Raw genomic sequence first — 21216 nt, 5'->3', positions numbered from 1 at the left:
TAATGTTGGTCCTAGAGGACATTTAGCTTAAAGCAGGAGAAAGCAGTCAAGTCAGCCAAGATCCCCTTTTCACTTTCACATCTTTATGCAAAGCTTTCCTGGATCATCTAACTCATTAAAATGGCATCTTTGTTATTTAACTCTCAAGCAAGGAAATATCAAAGCTTTAGTCATTCTTGAGTTGCAGCTCATGATTTCTTATCAGTTTAATGAGTTATTTTACTCTTTTTGTTTTATCAGGTGTCACTGGGTGGTTTAAGGATGGTTTTGACTCAGCAGCAGACCTGGAGGTAGCGACACATCGCCTGTGCCTTTGGGCCCCTGGAACCCGGACTGGAGATGGTCCACTGGGCCGGACAGTGGTGGGCATGCGTCTGGTTCCAGACTGTGCTGGCCTTTGCCCTGGCCAACTGTGCGTCATTGGCCCCCAGCCCTGTCAACTTCTCTGTTGTGTACACAATGCCTTTCTTCCAAGCTGGGGGTCCCATCCAAAACATAGTCAACAACTCATTTTACCAAGAAGTGTACGTGGCCTCTAAGAATGTGATCGAAGCTGTCAACAGAAGCCTGGAGAAGGTGTGGGAGCTCCGCACTGGGCCAGTGGGGGGCTCAGAGTGTCACATATGCAATTTGTGTGAGATTGACAAGAATCACAACTTTCCAGAGGACACAGACAATCAGGTGTTGCTGTTGGATACACTCTTTATGTATTTATATTCTTGTGGAAGTTCTCAGTACGGCGTATGCTATTTCCACCAGCTGAACCCAAATGGAGAGCCACCCTCTCTTTCAAAGTGTTTGTTCAGAAAGGGCTCAAACTCTGCTGCTAACTGTCCTGACTGTGTGGCTAGCCCTCTTGGTACGAAAGTCACAATGGTGGAGGAGGGTCAGACTGTCTATTTTTTTGTCGCGGCCAGTGTTAATGACAGTGTCACTCAGCGTTACGGCAGGAAGTCTTTATCAGTTCGTCGACCACTGGCCACAGAAGATGGTTTCTTCAGTGATGTGCGTGGTCTGACTGTCCTTCCCAGCCTGCGAAAGACATACCATATTGAATATGTCTACAGCTTCTTCACTCAGGAGTTTGTGTACTTCCTTTCAGTCCAGAGAGAGAGCCCGGATCAGGAATCGTCGCCTTTTCAGACTCGTCTGGGACGTCTCCCGAGGAACGAATGGGAAATGAAGCGGTATCGCGAGTTGATCTTGGAGTGTCGCTTTGAACCAAAGCGCAGGAGGAGGAACGTAGCCAGTGAACCTTATAAGGATATTGTGTACAACGTGGTCCAAGCAGCCCATTTTGGCAAAGCAGGCAGGGAGCTGGCAGAGGAGTTAGGAGCGGAGGAGGAGGATGACATCCTGTATGGTGTTTTTGCTGTCACCGACGACAACGGAGTCACAGAGCATGACTCTGCCCTGTGCGCCTTCCCCATGGACAATGTGAACAAGGCAATTGCTGATGGGGTGGATGACTGCTGTGAGTCTGGACCTGAGCAGCTCTCTAGAGGGCTCTGCCATTTCCAACCCTGTGAGAGCTGTCCACATGAGGTGAGCGCATCAGTCTGCAAATACACAACTATGAAAATGCTACTTCTTCTTCTAAATGCTACAGTTGCTTGGTCTGAGCTGGCAAAAAGGAAAGTATGTCGCGATAAGATGAGCAGAAAATTATCTGAACTTGGATAATTTATGGACTAACAAAGGTGGCTCGATAAAACTCTTGCACAATATGTCTCTCATCTTCATCCAGCCTTGGTGCTGAAAATGAATCCATCACAGGAAGCCAAAAACTGTTTGTCTTGTAGTGGCAGGCTCCAAAAGTGAATCAATCCCTAAAAGACTCCCATGTTAAACCCTAAATTAAAAAGCCCCTTTACAGCCTGGTACCAAAAATGGTTTTGGCCAGAACTGATAGTTCCTCCTTCCATCTTTTCTATGAATATTTAACTTGAAGATGTCATGAAGATGTCTTTGAATCATTGTGGTTTAGTGACAAATAAAACTTAGATAAATACACACTTATACCACATCTGTAAACAATGAGATTTCTGACAAAACCTTCACTAGGTTTACAAGAAAATGTTGATCAGACACAACCACACAGTGTTGTCACCAAAGCGTCACTGACGAGGCAAATCTCCCTGGGTTTCTGGCTAGGTCACACGCATCTTATATGGAGCAGGGATTTTCCACTCAAAGGCGAGAGGTTTGCTGGATGAAGATTTGGGGTTTATTTGCAGCTTTTACATCAGACACTCGTCAATGGAGCACATTTTTTGAGATGGTTTTGAGAGATATTTAGAGACAGTGCAGCTAGGAAAACAAACACTGGAAATTTCAGAGCATCTGGTTGTTCTTGAATGCATCATTGCTTGGCTGTTTTGTGCACAGCTGGGATTCTCGGCATATTTGGCCAGCTTTTCCTACGTCTGGCTACTTCTGGCTTCATTACACACAGTACAAAACCAATGGGAGAGGTCTGGGTGGTATGACCATCTTTTATATACAGTCTATTGTATTCACCCTTTTTGTATGAATTTTTATGGTCATTCAGTTGAATCTATTTTCCTCTTTAGCCAGAAATGATCCTTTATTCATCATGTATCACCTCCTCTAGATGAGACACCAATGAAAAGGAAAATTTTGTGGTTTCTGTGAAGCAATATTAAGGTTTCCATTTTAGTCATATTAGGAATGTGAGAAGCTTTTGCATCGGCAGTCAGTTGCCATCCACTGTTAAGTCAGAGAAAACAGGGATGCAGAAAGCTTTTTGGATCGCTAATAAATATGGAAAAAGTCTTACTACACTCATCATTATCCAGAAGGACCTGGATGGCAGCCAAGTGGGAGTGAGGGTCAGTTTTTTTTTCTATAGGCTGAATGCTCTCAAGAAGGGACTGGAAAGGTTTGCCCCGTTCCCTTTTTGTGTGACTTTAGTCAGTGGCCTTTTCAGGCGATGCGTGTGCGTTAGGATGTCTGATTTTAAAGGTCTTAGAATATGTTGCTGCTGGTTTCTCGTGGGAAAACGCCTGTTTATTCCCAGATCCCATGCATATTTCTCATATTTTTTTGTGTTAAATTATTCAGTTTTGTCTTTTGGGGTAGGTTTTGGGTAGTGGGAGCTGTGGTAAGACATCTGATACCACAGTTACTTTAAGTAAATTCCAGTTTGAGAAACTATGAGTATTCCCACAAGGACTGGTTGCTATTACTGTAATGTTGCTGTGATATTGTAAAGCTGTATAATTAGTATGATTTCAGCTGCTGGTTATCCCAGATGATGGCACTTCAGGAGAAAGTGATTTCATAAAGTTTGGCAGAACTCGAGTTATGTTGCCCCTTCCTCTGCCTTTGGAGGAACACTTTTTGGTTGGACTAATGAAGTGTTCCTGTAATGGATCTTCTGTTGTTGCTTTTGGCTGCTGGTCTGAATATTGAGTAACGTGACAGCGGGACTGTCCAATAGACTGAAACCTTGGTTCTTCCACTTCACAGCAGACCAATATATGCCAAAACTGCTGCCAAAACATCATCTGTGTTTAATACAGTGGCTTGCAAAAGTATTCTGCCCCCGTGACCTTTTCCACATTTTGTCACATTACAGCCACAAACATGAATCAATGTTATTGGAATTCCACGTGAAAGACCGATACAAAGTGGTGTACACGTGAGAAGTGGAACGAAAATCATACATGATTCCAGACATTTTTTACAAATAAATAACTGCAAAGTGGGGTGTGCGTAATTATTCAGCCCCCTGAGTCAATACTTTGTAGAACCACCTTTTGCTGCAATTACAGCTTTGCACATCTAGAGACTGAAATCTTTGCCCATTCTTCTTTGCAAAACAGCTCCAGCTCAGTCAGATTAGATGGACAGCGTTTGTGAACAGCAGTTTTTAGATCTTGCCACAGATTCTCGATTGGATTTAGATCTGGACTTTGACTGGGCCATTCTAACACATGGATATGTTTTGTTTTAAACCATTCCATTGCTGCCCTGGCTTTATGTTTAGGGTCGTTGTCCTGCTGGAAGGTGAAGCTCCGCCCCAGTCTCAAGTCTTTTGCAGACTCCAAGAGGTTTTCTTCAAAGATTGCCCTGTATTTGGCTCCATCCATCTTCCCATCAACTCTGACCAGCTTCCCTGTCCCTGGTGAAGAGAAGCACCCCCAGAGCATGCTGCTGCCACCACCATATTTGACAGTGGGGATGGTGTGTTCAGAGTGATGTGCAGTGTTAGTTTTCCGCCACACATAGCGTTTTGCATTTTGTCCAAAAAGTTCCATTTTGGTCTCATCTGACCAGAGCACCTTCTTCCACATGTTTGCTGTGTCCCCCACATGGCTTGTGGCAAACTGCAAATGGGACTTCTTATGGTTTTCTGTTAACAATGGCTTTCTTCTTGCCATTCTTCTATAAAGACCAACTTTGTGCAGTGCACGACTAATAGTTGTCCTATAGACAGATTCCCCCACCTGAGCTGTAGATCTCTGCAGCTTGTCCAGAGTCACCATGGGCCTCTTGGCTGCATTTCTGATCAGCGCTCTCCTTGTTCGGCCTGTGAGTTTAGATGGACGGCCTTGTCTTGGTAGGTTTACAGTTGTGCCATATTCCTTCCATTTCTGAATAATCATTTGAACAGTGCTCCGTGGGATGTTCAAGGCTTGGGAAATCTTTTTGTAGTCTAAGCCTGCTTTAAATTTCTCAATAACTTTATCCCTGACCTGTCTGGTGTGTTCTTTGGACTTCATGGTGTTGTTGCTCCCAATATTCGCTTAGACAACCTCTGAGGCCGTCACAGAGCAGCTGTATTTGTACTGACATTAGATTACACACAGGTGCACTCTATCTAGTCATTAGCACTCATCAGGCAATGTCTATGGGCAACTGACTGCAGTCAGACCAAAGGGGGCTGAATAATTACGCACACCCCACTTTGCAGTTATTTATTTGTAGAAAATGTTTGGAATCATGTATGATTTTCGTTCCACTTCTCACGTGTACACCACTTTGAATTGGTCTTTCACGTGGAATTCCAATAACATTGATTCATGATTCATTCATTTGGCTTGTTACTATGTCACTGAATTATTAAGCTATTTCTGTGATGACAAATGCACTATTGTTTTAGACTTAAAATGTTTGATAATATTCTGGCTTACAGTTTTTATTTTTACAGCTTTTCAGTTTAATTAGTTTTATATTTGTATTTATGATTTGTATTTAGAGTAGCTGTAACGGAGAGTTAGGCTTTAGGAAAGCAATTCATACCCACTGTTTTATACTCCTCTGGGATTAGGAGGTGGATGACTTCAGGCAATAGCAGTGCTGTTTTTGTTTTTTTCTTAAGCTCTAAGGTTACATACAGTCCATATATTTTTAGACACTGACTCGATTTTAGTTTATCTGTATATCACAACATAATTGAGATATAGTTATATGATTATTATGGTCTGATCTAAGCAGCTGAACAAGTATATTGGATTAACCACATAGAAATTACTGCCATTCTTTGCACTGGTACTTATTAGCATGGTCTCAAATGTAACTGGATGGGTTCACTTAAGGGTGGGATTTGAATGTGAACAAATTTAATCTTCAAGGTAAAGACATTTCAGTTGTTTCATCAACTGAAACAAGTCATTTTTAGGATTCAAAAACAAACCAAATCTGTCAGAGAGATAGCAGGAAAGGAAACTGTGGCACATTTGGTGAAAAAAATAACACATAAAAAGGACCTTACCGAAGACAGAAGGTTTACCGAAGACATTAGAGGTGGATCGCTGCAGAATCCTTTCCAAGGTAAAGAAAAACCTGTTCACAATATTCAAGTTAGGACAACTCCAGGAGGTAAGCATATCATTATCAGAGGTTCACCACAGGGTTTAAACCAGTGATCTGTCTCAGAGTGGCCAGATCAGACATTAACACATACCTAAAACAGCACGTATCTCCTGGAAAAGCAGGTTTTGGACAGATGAAACTTGGATCAACGAATATCAGTGATGAGGGGAAAAAAACAGAGGAAATGTGACACAAAGACATATATGGCCTCCAGTGGCACTAGGCCACTAATGTCAGGCTTCAGTTAACTGGAGGAGACTTCACACTACGATTGGACATTGACTAGAAAAATATGGCAAATTCAAGCCTGTCTGTAAACACGACAGCTTGGAAGGTTTTAAATAAATTCCATTAAAGCTTTGCAGGGGTGCAGAGTGGGCTCATGTTAACAATCCATAAAAATTTCCCTACATTCACTAAGCTCTTCAAGGTCAACTCAATGACTTACTGACATTCTTACTGACATTGTTTGTATTGACGACATATAGGCAGTGATGTATAGGGATTCTAAATATCACATTATTTTATTATGAATGTTATGTAAATTATAATAACAGGTCATAATATTCCAGAATTGGCATTTTTTCTTTTGAAAACACTTATGATCAAAACATGTTTTTCACTTGATATTTATTGCAAAACATTAAAATTGTAACACAGGCGAAACTGGACTCAGGCGCAGACCAGCTGAACTAGAATAGCAATCGTAAATGTATTTACGAAACACCACGTGAAAGTATAGACAGTGTACAGGGCAGGGATATGCAGCGGTCCAGGGGGAAATGGGGAGAAAGTTCAAAACACGCTCCGCTCATTCGCTCCTTCCCAGTTTGTCTTCGGCACTCTTCTGAATCCAGCACACTCCGCTCACTCGCTTCTCTCGTATTTGTTTTCTACACACTCACTCTTACTCCATTCTACGCCACACCACCAGGGAAACAGATCGGGGGTACGGACAAGTCCGAGAACCTAAGCACAAGAGAACTGCGGTTAGCATAATCCCTGTAGTCACACGAGAAACAGGGTTTATCGGGGCTGTACTGACGAGAGTAACTCAACAAAGACACAGAGACCATGACAAAAATAAATTTTACTAAAAACAAAATGCATGCCACATGTGCTCTACACCCAAAAAGTGTCATTAAAATTAAGTCAAGTATATTAAAATGGGTTTTAACAGGACCAACTTTGCACTTGTTTTTACTGCACTACAAACTTGGCCAGGTCTCCCTTGAAAAAGAGGTTTTTAATCTCAATTCGATCTTCCTGGTTAAATAAATGTTAAATAAAAAATACAAAAAAAAAAACAACTTTTTAAAGTATATAGAACAAAGAAAACAAAATGAATATTCACGAAAGACAATACTATTCCATTACAAGTAAATGCTGCTCAGTGAGCTGCCTTGGTGGAGGTTTGTGTTCTCATAGTGCTTCTTGTTCCTTGGTAGAATACTCCCTTAAATCAAACAGTGATGCTCCCTGCTCTGTATCTACAGCTCCAGGGCAATCCTCCTGTCAGTAATGCAAGGCATAAACATCTATCAAAGGCCTTTAGATTATTAAATAATCATATTATCACAACCGATTCACCTCGGGCTTCTGGTGTGCCAGATACTTTGTTTCTCTTTGTCACCCCGGTGACGAGCTCAACTTATCTCACAAGAAAGCAGCTCAGTCTGTCGAACCACAACTGTACATTTTCCAGAGATCAAATATTACAATCTAATAATATGGAACTGCTCAAGGCATGTAAAACAAACAATGCTCCCATGCGGTCGGACAGCTAATAAATCTTCCTTAACATACTATAATGGCTGTGTTCTTGTTTACATCAAAAAACCTTTATATGTGATTGATGGTGTAGATTTGATTACATTTCCCATTAAACAGTGACTTTAACAGATTTGTCCAAATGCAAGCCCCCCTTAATAGTTTATTCTCAAGGACCAACTTTCATCACACAGCATACATTAGATCAGACATTCTCAGACTCTGCTCAGTTGTCATAAAGAATCAGAATTGAAATACTTTATTAATCCCAGAGGACGTTATGTGGTCAAAGTTGCCCCAAGACAGTAAGAACAGTAACGAACAAGTTAAAGTACCCCTCTTATCATACTGACTTTGTTATTTCTCTATAGAGGATGTGCAGATATTAAGGGTATACAATTACTGCAGTGTGCACTTGTGTTTTTAGATCAAGGAATTGTACAGAGAGATGGATTTGTTTCATGCTGCCTTTTAAGTTAAACATATCCCTGCAAATACAGTAATTTGAGTTAGAAAATATACCTCAGGGTATAGTCAAAGGAGCTTGCAAAGAAAAGCGTCTGGACTTCTTTAAGTTACTTGAAGACGTTTCACCTCTCATCCGAGAAGCTTCTTCAGTTCTAAGGTCAAATGGTGGAGAGTCCCAGATATAAACTTAGTGGGAGTAACCCCCCACAGAGGGACAAAAGGACCCCCTGATGATCCTCTAATCGCCTGAGCCAAGGTGTGAAACTGGGTGTGGGTCCCAATCAGCCAGAGTTTCGGGTGAGCTCATTGTGAAACCTGGCCCCACCTTATCATGCGAATTCCTGAGGTCAGATGGCCCAGGATGTGAGTGGGCGTTAAGGCGTCTGGGAAGGGATCTCAAAACTGGATTATAGATGGCAGAGAGTTGGTGTCGTAAACCCCCGCCTCTGTTCAAAGATGGTCGCTCACAGTGGACATAGATGGCTTCTTTCACTCCTCTTTCAAACCATCTGTCCTCTCTGTCCAAAATGTGAACTTTGGCATCCTCGAAAGAGTGTCCTTTATCCTTAAGATGCAGGTGGACTGCTGAGTCTTGTCCTGTGGAGGTGGCTCTTCTGTGTTGTGCCATGCGCTTGTGAAGTGGCTGTTTGGTCTCTCCAATGTAGAGGTCTGAGCATTCCTCGCTGCACTGTACAGCATACACCACATTGTTAAGTTTGTGTTTTGGCGTTTTGTCTTTCGGGTGAATCAGTTTTTGTCTGAGCGTGTTGCTGGGTCTGAAATGCACCAGGATGTCATGCTTGGAGAAAACTCTCCTGAGTTTTTCTGATACACCGGCTACATAGGGGATGACAATGTTGTTGCGTCTGTCCTTCTTATCCTCCCTCGCTGGTGTCTGGTCTTCTTTTCTGTGCCTCTTTGCTGACTTTAAGAACGCCCATTTAGGATAGCCGCACGTTTTGAGTGCTTCCTTTACATGTGTGTGTTCCTTCTTTTTTCCTTCAGGCTTAGAGGGAACATGTTCTGCCCGGTGGTGTAGGGTCCTAATTACTCCAAGTTTGTGTTCCAGAGGGTGATGGGAGTCAAAAAGGAGGTACTGGTCCGTGTGTGTGGGCTTCCGGTAAACTTCGATGTTGAGGTTGCCGTTCTCCTCAATGTGCACAGCGCAGTCCAGGAAAGGCAAACAGTTGTCCTTGGTGTCTTCCCTGGTGAACTAGAAGACAACGCAGGAAATTTCACACCTTGCTTCCAAAAACACACACTCCTCCTGAATGGAGGATAAGAAAGACAGACGCAACAACATTGTCATCCCCTATGTAGCCGGTGTATCAGAAAAACTCAGGAGAGTTTTCTCCAAGCATGACATCCCGGTGCATTTCAGACCCAGCAACACGCTCAGACAAAAACTGGTTCACCCGAAAGACAAAACGCCAAAACACAGACTTAACAATGTGGTATGCTGTACAGTGCAGTGAGGAATGCTCAGACCTCTACATTGGAGAGACCAAACAGCCACTTCACAAGCGCATGGCACAACACAGAAGAGCCACCTCCACAGGACAAGACTCAGCAGTCCATCTGCATCTTAAGGATAAAGGACACTCTTTCGAGGATGCCAATGTTCACATTTTGGACAGAGAGGACAGATGGTTTGAAAGAGGAGTGAAAGAAGCCATCTATGTCCACTGTGAGCGACCATCTTTGAACAGAGGCGGGGGTTTACGACACCAACTCTCTGCCATCTATAATCCAGTTTTGAGATCTCTTCCCAGACGCCTTAACGCCCACTCACATCCTGGGCCATCTGATCTCAGGAATTCGCTTGATAAGGTGGGGCCAGGTTTCACAATGAGCTCACCCGAAACTCTGGCTGATTGGGACCCACACCCAGTTTCACACCTTGGCTCAGGCGATTAGAGGATCATCAGGGGGTCCTGTTGTCCCTCTGTGGGGGGTTACTCCCACTAGGTTTATATCTGGGACTCTCCACCATTTGACCTTAGAACTGAAGAAGCTTCTCGGATGAGAGGTGAAACGTCTTCAAGTAACTTAAAGAAGTCCAGACGCTTTTCTTTGCAAGCTCCTTTGACTACGATGACCTGGATGACTGAGAACCTTCACAGACACCTCAGGGTATACTTACTAAACTTCTTCTACAGTTAAACCTAAATGACTGCTGATCAGCTGCTGAACACAACGTAATATGATATATCAAGAATAAGTGATCATTTTAATGCTCAGTATAAACAATTTTTTATGTCTATAGCCTGAAACACATTGACAGCACAACACTGCACAAGATCATACTCTCTTTTTCCAGCATAAAGGACAAACAACCTGTTGATACCCTGTTGCCACATATTGTGCAATACTGCCTCGCTGCAGCTTGCACTTGAACTGCTTTTTCTCTCACCATTTCCTGTTGTCTGTGCCCTCTGCTGTCTACGACCTTTGTACTAGAGCATGGAGAACAATGCCACATGCAGAGACCATCCTACCATGGTGTCAAAGCCCTACTACAGAGTGGACCTGTTCAACAGGAAGATGACAAACGTCCTGCTCACATCTCTCCTCGTCACAACTATAGAGAACAAGACCGTGGCCCACATTGGTACCTCGACCGGACGCCTGCTTCAGGTATAGCATAATTTATCATCTTTAGCATTTGTCTTTATTTACTTGCTCCTCTACTAATGATCAACCCTTCATTTTGTGTTGGCAGCTTGTGCTGACAAGATCCAGCCCTGTCATCTTTGCCAATTACTCCTTGGTAGAAAACCAGAGGGTCTCCTCCATTGCTGCTGTGCATTCTTCAGAATATCTTCTCTTTGTGGTTGGAGACAAGGTACAGCTGCAGTCCCTTTGCACAGTATACCAATCTTATACCAGTCCAAGCTTAGCAGACTCTGTGGGTAAATCGTGCTCTCACTATTGAAAGACACGGAGATCTGGTCACATCACAGTTACAAAAGAGCTGGGTAATTTTAGCAGTCTTTTTGTGACAATCTAGAGCACCTGCCCGGGTGTTCTCTTGCCTTAGGGCCAGCGAATGTCTTTCACTTTTTAAATGGTGTTACCCTTGTGACCATGAGAATCAATTAGTGGGTAATTAGAAAATTGAAGAACTTGAAATGACTGTCAGAGCCTTAAACCGAATCATTAAATCAAACTGGTCACGTGACCTTAGAAAATGACGCTCCTCTGAACATGTTTGTAATATTTTGATGACACTAGATAAGACTCGTTTCAGCACTAGGAGCTGTCCAGCTGACCTCTTAAACAGACTATTGCTGAATGAGACCAAGTATCAGCTTACACGTCTCTCTCCATGAACAGGATCAGTTATTAAGGAGCAAATAAAATGATTCTACAGTAGTTTTATGAAACAAGCAGTGTCCAAAGTGCCAGTGTAAAAACTGAAGATTAAACATTATTTTATGCACACCTATGTCATTTACATTATCACTTACATCTTGTTTAAATCCTGCATTTAAGATTTTTACATGTGTCCTCCTAACACTATGAAAGGGATGATCTACTCAGGTATTTAAATACAAGAAACAAGGTATAATGCAGACAAACATGTCAGGCAGAATACTTTTCATATTTAATGTGAGAAATCAATACTTGGTTTTGAAAAGAACATTTCTTATGCTGCTTATAGGTTTCATTATATGAAAAATAAAATGGAGAGTTTTTCCCCCCCTAGCAATAAGTGTGTGAGATGAAAACGGTTATTATTCTGTTTTAGATGATCCAGGTGCCCCAAAGAGGACCAGGCTGTCAACACTTCCTGACTTGTGCCATGTGCCTGACTGCCCCAAAATTCATGGGCTGTGGCTGGTGCTCTGGAGTGTGCTCGTGGGAGAGCGAGTGCCACAATCGCTGGAGAAACGAGTCCTGCCCACCTGGGATCTCCGGAGTGAGATTTAGTCTAATAATCCACAATCTCTGAATCTGAAATCTACAACTTATGACAGCATTCATTTTCAATGGTGAACTATAATTGTCTTTTATTAACACAGTTCTTTCCACGGACTGCTCCCCCTGATGGTCAAACAGAGCTAACGCTGACTGGGTGGGAGTTCCAGTCGCCTTTGAGGCCTGCTATCACCTCCAGAACCCACCAGATCCGACTGGGACAGACGTCCTGCACTGTGATTCCAGCCAAAAGCAACAACACGTAGTGAGTAACTTTGCAAGGCTTGTTTTGGTTCCAAGGACAAGGTTTTTGTGTTATAACCATTATCAGCAAATCCATCAGTAGTTTTTTTTTTTATATCTTTGCTGCACTGTGATATGCCCTATTTATATTAATGCTTGCTCATTATTCTATAACGGTCTTTGCAAACAGCAAAAATAAGTCACCGAAGGTAATTTTGTTTCCTGTTGTAGTCAGACAGTTCACCATGAAATTAAATTGTTAGTAGTTTTGTTGGACATGTCTAATGCAAGTGTTTTCTTCTGATACTCAGCTTGGTGTGTAAGATTCGCTCTGGGGCCACTGAGCTGTTCAAACCAGTCAACATTACAGTGGAAGTGCATGAGGGCAAAGTGGAGGGACGCTACTCTATTGAAGGGAAGGCAGAAATGCCAGGATTCACATTTGTGGTAACCTTTGTTAATATCTTGCAATTCTTTTTTCCTTGTCTATGAAGAGGGTTTGCTTTACCACAAAATCAAAATAAACTGACTTCTTCAGGTTCCCAACATCACAGAAATCCAGCCCAACTATGGCCCTCGTGTTGGGGGCACACTCATCACAGTGAGTGGGCCTCACTTGGACGCTGGAAAGACCAGGAGAGTCACTCTTAACGATGTGGCCTGCGACATAAAAAGGTACAAATACAAAACCTTACGTGCTTTGTAGCACAATCACTTACTCGGTTTCTCAAGTGTTTGTCTTAGAGCTTGTAAAGTTGTCTTGGTTTGGAAAAGTGTTAAAAGACTCACAAGTGAACTATTTTTTGCTCCAGTTCTTGATGATTACACAAATATATTTTAGAGCATGAAGCCTTTCGATTTGCTCCAGTTTGTCTGTTGTGACGTGTCACTCACACATAGCTTTGTCTCTCTGCAGGGTCACAGCGCCTAAAGGCAACGTGTCTTCCATCATTTGTTTGTCCAAAGAAATCTCAGAGGTGAGAGATGTTCCTCTGAGTGTGTTCATTGACAAGTCTCCTGTTCTCACAACAAAGGTGTTTTACTACAAGGAAAACCCAAAGATAACAGACGTCCGGCCTGACTGTAGCTTTGACAGGTAATGGCACAGAAACCTCAGCACAAAAACAGCTGCTGTGTGTACATACTTTGAGGGCATGATTGGACCATTTTGCATTTGCACTTCACTTTTGTGTATTATTCATTTTTCTGAGATGGCAGATTCATTAAAAAATGGAATTTAAACGTCTTTTTGTTGCAGAGGTTCAAAGATTGTCATTGAAGGGGAGAACCTGGATTCTGTTTACCGCACAATCATCCGCTTTAAACCCAATGAGAGCCACCTGAAATCTGTGTCAACGGTACAGTTCCATCATCGATCATTGTAAATATACAGTGCTCAAAAAAATTAACAACAGGTGCACCAATGAGGCAACATTCAAAACGGGAATGGTTTTACAGCTGGAGGCCACTGATATTTTTCCCTTCTCATGTTTTCTTACTGTTTTTTTTTTTAACTTGTTTTCCATTTGGGTAGGCTCAGTGTCACTACTAGTAGAATGAGGTGATCCCTGCACCCTACAGAGGTTGCCCAGGTAGTCCAACTCCTACAGGACGGCACATACATTTGCTGTATTTCCTACCATAGTCTCAAGAGCATGGAGGAGATTCCAGGACCCAGACAGTTTCTCCAGAAGACTTGGACAGGGCCTTAACCAATCAGCAGGACAAGTGTCTACTCCTTTGTGCAAGGAGGAACAGGATGAGATCTGCCAAAACTACAAAATGACCTCCAGCAGGACACTGGTGTTCAGAAACAGACTGACGAGGCCCGACATCCTCAGTGTGCTCTGTGCTCACTGCCTGACACTGCTGAACTGCGGCACCATGAGCACATGAGAACATGTAACCAACATGAAAGGGTCTGGAGAAAGTAATCCTGCCTGTAACATAGTTTAGCATGGCTGGTTTAGCGGTCAGTCAGTGAAGGTTTCCAGGTCACGCAGTTCCAAAGGATGAAGGAACTGACACCAACTGGTCCCCATGCTCGCCCATACTTAAACCCAATAGGACACCTCCGGGAAATTATATTTCAAGTCCATCCAGAGCCACCAGGTTGCACTTCAGGCTGTACAGGCTTCATCTAGATCTGGAAAGAGATACCCCCCGGATACCGAGGAGTATTCCACAACATTATCAGGCATGCGTAAAAGCATGTGGGGGCCACGCAAACAACTGAGGAACATTTTGAGTTGCTGCAATGACATTTCTTTTGCAAAAAGGACTATTCTGCTGCATCATTTTTTCAGAGTATCTTTGAATTCAACTCTCTGTATTTTAACTCTGATAATTTTTATGCCCACAAAATGCTGCGACATCCTTTCATTCCTAACACATTACCCAGTCCATGTCATTATAAATATCCAACATGATTTTTCTCCCTTTGAGATCTGATATGTTTTTAGTATTTTTTTGAGCTGTGTATTAAATTATAGAGTTTCTCTATTGCTTCTCTGGGTGATGTGCTTATATTTTACTGTATAGAACAAGCATTAAAATTTTATTACACTGTTTTGTTTCAGGAGTGCCTCGGCAAGTCTTTACCCACACGGATGGAATGCATGACCCCTGTTTTCCACAGGGATGAAACTGTGGAAGGATCGCTATCTTTTGATATGGATGGAGCATCAAGCCTGTGGAGCAAAGAGTTCTCCTATCACCCCTACGGCGAGCCCATACCTTTTGAAACAGAAGGACATGTTCTAAATTTGTACCCTGGGTTTGATGAAGTGTCACTACATGTAAGCTGTTGTGTTACTTCATTCTTACTTAAATCAATTCAAATGTGTGGAATATATTGGAAATTTTAAATATCACACGTTTTGATCCTGTTCTTAGCACCAAAAGCTGAACCTGGTGAGCTCCTGCATGACCATCATTATGACGGTGGCAGGTGTTGATTGTGGTGCTAAAGTCCTGGATAATGAGATAACCTGCAGGATCCCCAAAAACATGACCATTCCTAGTGAGGGACTACCAGTGAAGGTCGGTCAGATGGTTATAAATTGATTAACGTGATTCAATATGGAACTTGGGGTCCTAGGTTTTACTGTCTGTGCCACTGATTAGTAACCATTACTGTACGTCACTAAGTTGTCTGTCCTGTCTCGTGTACCTACAAGATAGGATAGACAAGTAACTGTTGGATAAATTCAATATTTTTTATATGAACACAGATCCCATCTCCACCATACTGATTCCGGCATTCTAACTATGGGTTCTGACCCCATATCTATATAAAAGACCAGTTTCTGTGCTTTTTATGACATTCAAATGAAAGAAATTACAAAAATTAACAACATGGAATAATGAGTTGTGATATTTCATGATTCCCTGAACATGCTAAATTTGCAAGTTCAGAATAAGCTAACCCTATTTTTAGCTTACTAAATATTAAGTGACTGTCCAAAATAAGCTAGTTTTAGCTTATTAGCATTTAACCTAAGTTTAATATTAAAATAATATGTTGACTGTAATATATTACTTATCTTTCTGTAAGTAGGCAATGGATTGGAATGTCAGCATTTTAAATTTGCACTAATGTGTCGTATACAGTGTTGGGGTCAATACTAAACAAAAACTCATGCATCACACATTACTCGCTTCTTTTCTTAAAACTAATGCAGTACGTGATTTAATTACTCCCCGTGGAAAGTAATTTCTTACACTACTCGTTACTTTCATGTAACATGACCTAAAATGCATTGCCACATAAATACCGGTTAACAGTGTTAACCTTCGGCTGCATTCCACACGCTGACACAAATCAGTACTTTAATGACGACATACACGATGGCTTTCTTTTTTAAGCATGAACAAAGACCACTACACAAAGCAAGGCAAGTTAAAAGTGATCATCGGAGTGATTCTCCTGCAGAAACACGTGCAGGTATAAAAGAGAAGTTACAATGCTACATGTCTGAATGCTCATCACAGCTACTGTTACCTGCAGAAGGCTTTGGCTGCTGGGTTGTGTGCACTCAATATTGATGTCACTTAGGGGTCTTTGATACCTTTGTGTTAGCATGCTGTGAGTGCAGATGCTTGTACTGAGCTGATGTAGCGTTAGCAGTATTTGTGTCAGCAGCTGTTTCTGTCTTGGATGCACTTTGACTCTTAAAAATAAAAGTAGCGTCCATATCTCCAAGTAGCGTCCTCCTCCTTGCTGTCCACCAGGCATGCAGATACTCTTTAATGTATAAACAGAATACTATAGAAAAATTATGGATCTATTAGAGATGCATGCTGTTTGTTTAAAGTGTTGAGCCATCCACCATAAAATCAACATTTAATGTACAAATTAATATTATTAATTTTTTTTTTATTTTTTACAGCTGAGCTCATACAAAATTAGATTTTTACTAACTAACATTGGTTCGAGCATATGTGGCAATGTCATGGATCGGCTGTGTGGCAGGCGGGAGGAGGACCCAATCGCAAGATTCACAAACACGGGGATGAACTCAAAAGCAGCTTTATTGCTGACAGGCAGAACATAGGAAATACAGAACTCAACTAAACTGGGAATCAATAAACTAACACTCGTAGGGAGACACAGGGAATCCACACAACAATGAGGGAGAACGCGACACCGAACAGAGGGAGACGCAGACAGAAATACACAGAGGGTTAACGAGGAAAGTGGGAACACACGGGGAACACAGCTGACACAGATAACCATAACGAGACAGGGCGGGGTGAACATAACACTGACGGGAGACGGGCAGAGTCAAACAGGAAGTACACAGAGGTTCAGACAGGAGGAGAGAGCACGGGGAAAACACAGACATAACGGGCTGGGGAAACATGGAACAACCACAAAGGGAGACGAGGGCTCATAAATACACAGAGGGCACACAGGGGGGAGAGAGAGAGCACGGGGAGAACTTAGACATAACGGGCAGGGGAAACATGGAATAAAACATAAGGAGAGACGAGGGCTCACAGATACACAGAGGGGCACACAGGGGGTAAAAGCCACGAAGGGAAAACACTTAGGGAACAACACAACAGGGCAACTCAGGAAACATGGCCTAAATAGGGAACAAAATACAAACATACAAGAAAACTAAGAACACTGGGCCAACATGGCCCAGGACCATGACAGGCAAAAACTTTTACATAAATGAATGGTTTGCTCCAGATCTACAGAAATACTAAACTTGTGATTTATGGACTTTATTTTCTTAGATCTCCATCAACGGACAGGTTCACAACGTTGGCACAGTGGTGAGGGTCAGCAACCATTACATGGTGGGGATCGTTTTGGGGATCCTGGCAGCTCTGGTTGCCGGGGCGGTGCTGGCCTTTGTTGTCATGAAACACTTAAGGAAGAAGAAGAAAGGTTAGCGCCGCTTTCATGTGTGGACCTTGACGAGTCATGTTTATACAACTGCTAATGGGTGTCAGTGTGATGAATTACTAAAGTCTTTCAAGTAGAACATCTCAGGTTTTGTATAGGATGTAAATGTTCCACTGTTAGGGTTGATGATTGAACACTATTGTGAAATGTTTTTCAGCCTCCATGGTAGAGTCACGTTTAACCCACAGCGCCAACCGCTGTGGTACAAATAATGTGGAGATGTCACCTGTTGGAGACTACAGAAGAGGTGGCTATCTAAGCACATATATAATATTCTTTACTCTAATTATTGCTGATTTTCCTTTGACAAAGACACCTTCATAAACTTAATAACTTCATGCCTCTCTTTTTCTTTCTCTGTGAACTTTTACTAGTAGTATCGCTAAGTCCTCCCACCCCCTTGGTGGGGCCGGTAGCATTCCCCAGCCTGACCTATGCTGGAGGTCGCATAGATCCGACCCTCACTCCCCTCCTTCCTACAGAAAAGATCCCTATCACCAGTTTTAGGCCAGAGCTGCTGGAAGAGGTGAAAGATGTTCTCATTCCTGCCGAGATGCTTGTTGTCCAGAAACATCGGATTATCGGAAAAGGTAAGGACTTGTGCACGTGAAAAAACTTGCTATGGAAGCCAAGCATTATATAATATTTTGAAGCAACTCTGTAATTATGTCTCATTTTTGTTGCAGGTCATTTTGGAACCGTCTATCACGGCTACTTCACAGACTCCAACAACAGAGAAATCCACTGTGCTGTCAAGTCTTTGAATAGTTGAGTAATTTCTGCTTCTTGAGGTTTGATTTATATGTTTTACGAAAGAACCCGAGTGTCTCTGCTGTGGAACAAAGTGCTAAGAGTATCTGTGATGTCCTATGAGTACCTTTCAGAAGAGGTTCTCTCTGTAATTCCACTGTCTTCTCAGAGGCCATCAGAAAAGAATCTTTACATGTGTGTGTCATCAGGAATAACAGATGTGGAAGAGGTGGAGCAGTTTCTGAAGGAAGGCATCATAATGAAGGGCTTCCATCACAGCAACGTGCTTTCTCTGTTGGGCATCCTCCTGCCACAGGAAGGGCTCCCTCTTGTGGTTCTGCCATACATGAAACACGGGGACTTGCGGCATTTCATACGCTGCGAGAAGAGGGTGTGATAACTATATTAAAATATTGGAAATTCATCACCTCGTTTATGAGGAACTATCTGTTAAATACCTAATGAACTATCATTTCCTTTTGTTTAATGAGGTGTGTCTTGTTGTGTGTTCATGGATTTCTTTAGAACCCCACTGTAAAGGATCTGATTGGCTTTGGGCTGCAAGTTGCCAAGGGGATGGAGTATTTGGCCCAGAAGAAGTTTGTGCACAGAGATCTCGCTGCACGCAACTGCATGTGAGTTTCCAAGACATGCAGAGAATTTAGCAAATGTTTCAGTGTCTCTGTTAGACTTAAAGCATTTGGTTTCGAGAGAATCCTTCAGTTGGCTTTTCCTTTCTTCAGGCTGGATGAGTCGTACACGGTGAAGGTGGCGGACTTTGGCATGGCCAGAGATGTTTTCGATAAGGAATATTACAGTGTTCAGGACCACAGGAAGGCTAAACTGCCTGTCAAGTGGATGGCCATCGAGAGTCTGCAAACACAAAAATTTACCTCCAAGTCAGACGTGGTACGCACATAAAGATTTACTGCAGTAAAGTTGCATTTAAAATGTATTTGATTTGATTTCCATTACACTGTTTGCATTAAAACGTTGCATTTGAGTGTTTTATGCACATTTGCTGACACTTGATGTATATTTTTTGTGTCTTTGGATACAGTGGTCCTTTGGTGTTCTGATGTGGGAAATGCTGACCAGAGGAGCCAGCCCCTACCCAGAGGTGGACCCATACGATATAACGCACTATTTACTGAAGGGCAGGAGGCTTCCTCAGCCACAGTACTGCCCTGACCCTTTGTAAGTAGTAAGAATGAAGTCATTTTATGGCCCCAAATTTCTGATTCACTCCAAAAGTTATTGCAAAAATACACTGTGTAAGTGTTGATGTGGATCCTACCAATGCTTAAGTAGTTCTGGTACAAATTAACAGCTGCAGGGTAAAAGAGAACAAAAAAAAAAAACATGACTCAAAGTCCAGATAATAATGACAAGATGTTCGAGTGGAGTGATACCTGTAAATTCTCCACTACTTTGTATTTTAACATGGTTATGCAACACTGTCTTGGAGTTAATGTTTATGTGTTTCGCACTCACGCAGATACACTTACACACAACTGACAACCCCCCCCCAACACACTCTAGTGTGACCGTACTTTTGCCTTTTAATGATAAACTGCTTAGATGGCGATCTCTTGCTCAACAACTAAAGAGTAACCATGCATGCCCCGTGTCCACTGAGGCCTGGCAACACATTCAACGTGGTCTGAGGTCTCATGGAAGGGACCTGGACCACCTAGATCAGAGCGAATCAGAGGAACAATGCTTTTTAATTATATAATCACTTTCTTGGTGGTCCATTCACTTTAAGAAGCTAAATTCTGGGAATGGTGAAACAAACCTAATCTGGCTTGACCCAAATGTAACAAAATTTACATGTCATTAATTAAATATTTTCAAAATATTCTTTGCCAGCTTGAACCATGAACCTCCTGGGATCTCATCTGGTTGCCTATGTGAGCTTCCTAGGCGCTGGATTGTCTTACAGCTGTACACAGCCTGGCAAGCTGTTTCACTCGCTCTAGTCTTTGTGCTAATGAGCTGCCGGGTACAGATATATGCTTAGTGTTCAGACACAGGAGAGCTATCTGTCTCATTATCCAACTCTCAGCATACAAATCTATGCCATCTTCTCAAATTGTTGTGCTTCACGGCCCTGTAAACCCTGGTTCAATAAAACAAGTGTATGACACGCATGCCAATCAAAATCGTTCCTACATGCCATGTTGTCATCAGGAGAGGATTAACCAGCTGCAGCTATTAACACATACACAGTGTTTCTGTGTGAGTCTGCTGTAAGTCTGTAAAATTTCAGGGCCTCGTAAATTTTACGTGAAAATGTCTAATTCCTTATACAGTATATTAATTGTGCCTGTATTTTTTCCCCAGGTATAGCATTATGCTCCAGTGCTGGGACCCGGATCCAGAGTTGAGGCCCAGCTTTGCTACACTGGTGTCAGCTGTCTCCACCATACTGTCTGGCCTGGAAGGAGAGCACTACATCAGTCTGAATGTCACCTACGTCAACCTTGACCAGCCTCATCCCTATCCTGCCCTGACTGAATCCGCTGATGAGTATGACTCCACAGACGTTGAAGACTCGAGCTCAATGTCTTCTTGATTCACCTCCCCCTACTTACCCCCTACTTTAAACTGGTTCTGGTGCTAATAGCAGGCGCACAAAAAAGGAAAAAAACAAACTTCTGTCTCATCACACCAGTGTTTTTTACCTCAGTGGATTTGAATCAGAATGGAAAAAGTGAGAAGGCCCAACTGTGGGCTTTAGGTTTGTGAACCAAAGGAAAAAGAAAGACAGAGATAGCAAGATATTCTTCATCGTAGTGCGT

The 21216-nt window shown here is 42.4% G+C and overlaps 1 protein-coding gene across 2 annotated transcripts; it reads left to right on the top strand.

Annotated features, from left to right (window-relative positions):
- The first annotated feature begins 319 nt into the window (after window positions 1-319).
- On the top strand, window positions 320-20990 carry mst1rb (macrophage stimulating 1 receptor b). 2 transcript variants are annotated; one of them, XM_085353802.1, is made up of 20 exons: window positions 320-1545; window positions 10540-10716; window positions 10802-10924; window positions 11831-12001; window positions 12105-12265; window positions 12555-12690; window positions 12782-12918; window positions 13160-13339; window positions 13502-13601; window positions 14823-15041; window positions 15139-15285; window positions 17491-17644; window positions 17820-17909; window positions 18037-18252; window positions 18349-18429; window positions 18622-18803; window positions 18938-19047; window positions 19156-19321; window positions 19473-19609; window positions 20759-20990. In XM_085353802.1, the coding sequence occupies exons 1-20, from the start codon at window positions 340-342 to the stop codon at window positions 20988-20990; spliced, it is 4125 nt and encodes a 1374-aa protein (XP_085209928.1). In that variant the 5' UTR covers window positions 320-339. The 2 variants fall into 2 exon arrangements, with proteins under 2 accessions (XP_085209928.1, XP_085209929.1); XM_085353803.1 differs by having other exon boundaries at window positions 12782-12938; window positions 13177-13339.
- The last annotated feature ends 226 nt before the right edge of the window (window positions 20991-21216 follow it).

This window comes from Diplotaxodon limnothrissa, linkage group LG5, assembly GCF_057381915.1.
Source record: "Diplotaxodon limnothrissa isolate DT_005_m linkage group LG5, D_limnothrissa_male_GT1.1, whole genome shotgun sequence".
Classification (NCBI taxonomy): domain Eukaryota; kingdom Metazoa; phylum Chordata; class Actinopteri; order Cichliformes; family Cichlidae; genus Diplotaxodon; species Diplotaxodon limnothrissa.
This window is presented reverse-complemented; position numbering and strand designations above follow the sequence as displayed.

Coding starts and splice junctions, on each gene's coding strand:
- mst1rb (XM_085353803.1), top strand. CDS start 340: ATGGTCCACTGGGCCGGACAGTGGTGGGCATGCGTCTGGTTCCAGACT. Junction 12,266..12,554: donor GCCAAAAGCAACAACACGTA/GTGAGTAACTTT, acceptor TCTGATACTCAG/CTTGGTGTGTAAGATTCGCT. Junction 15,042..15,138: donor TTGATGAAGTGTCACTACAT/GTAAGCTGTTGT, acceptor TCCTGTTCTTAG/CACCAAAAGCTGAACCTGGT.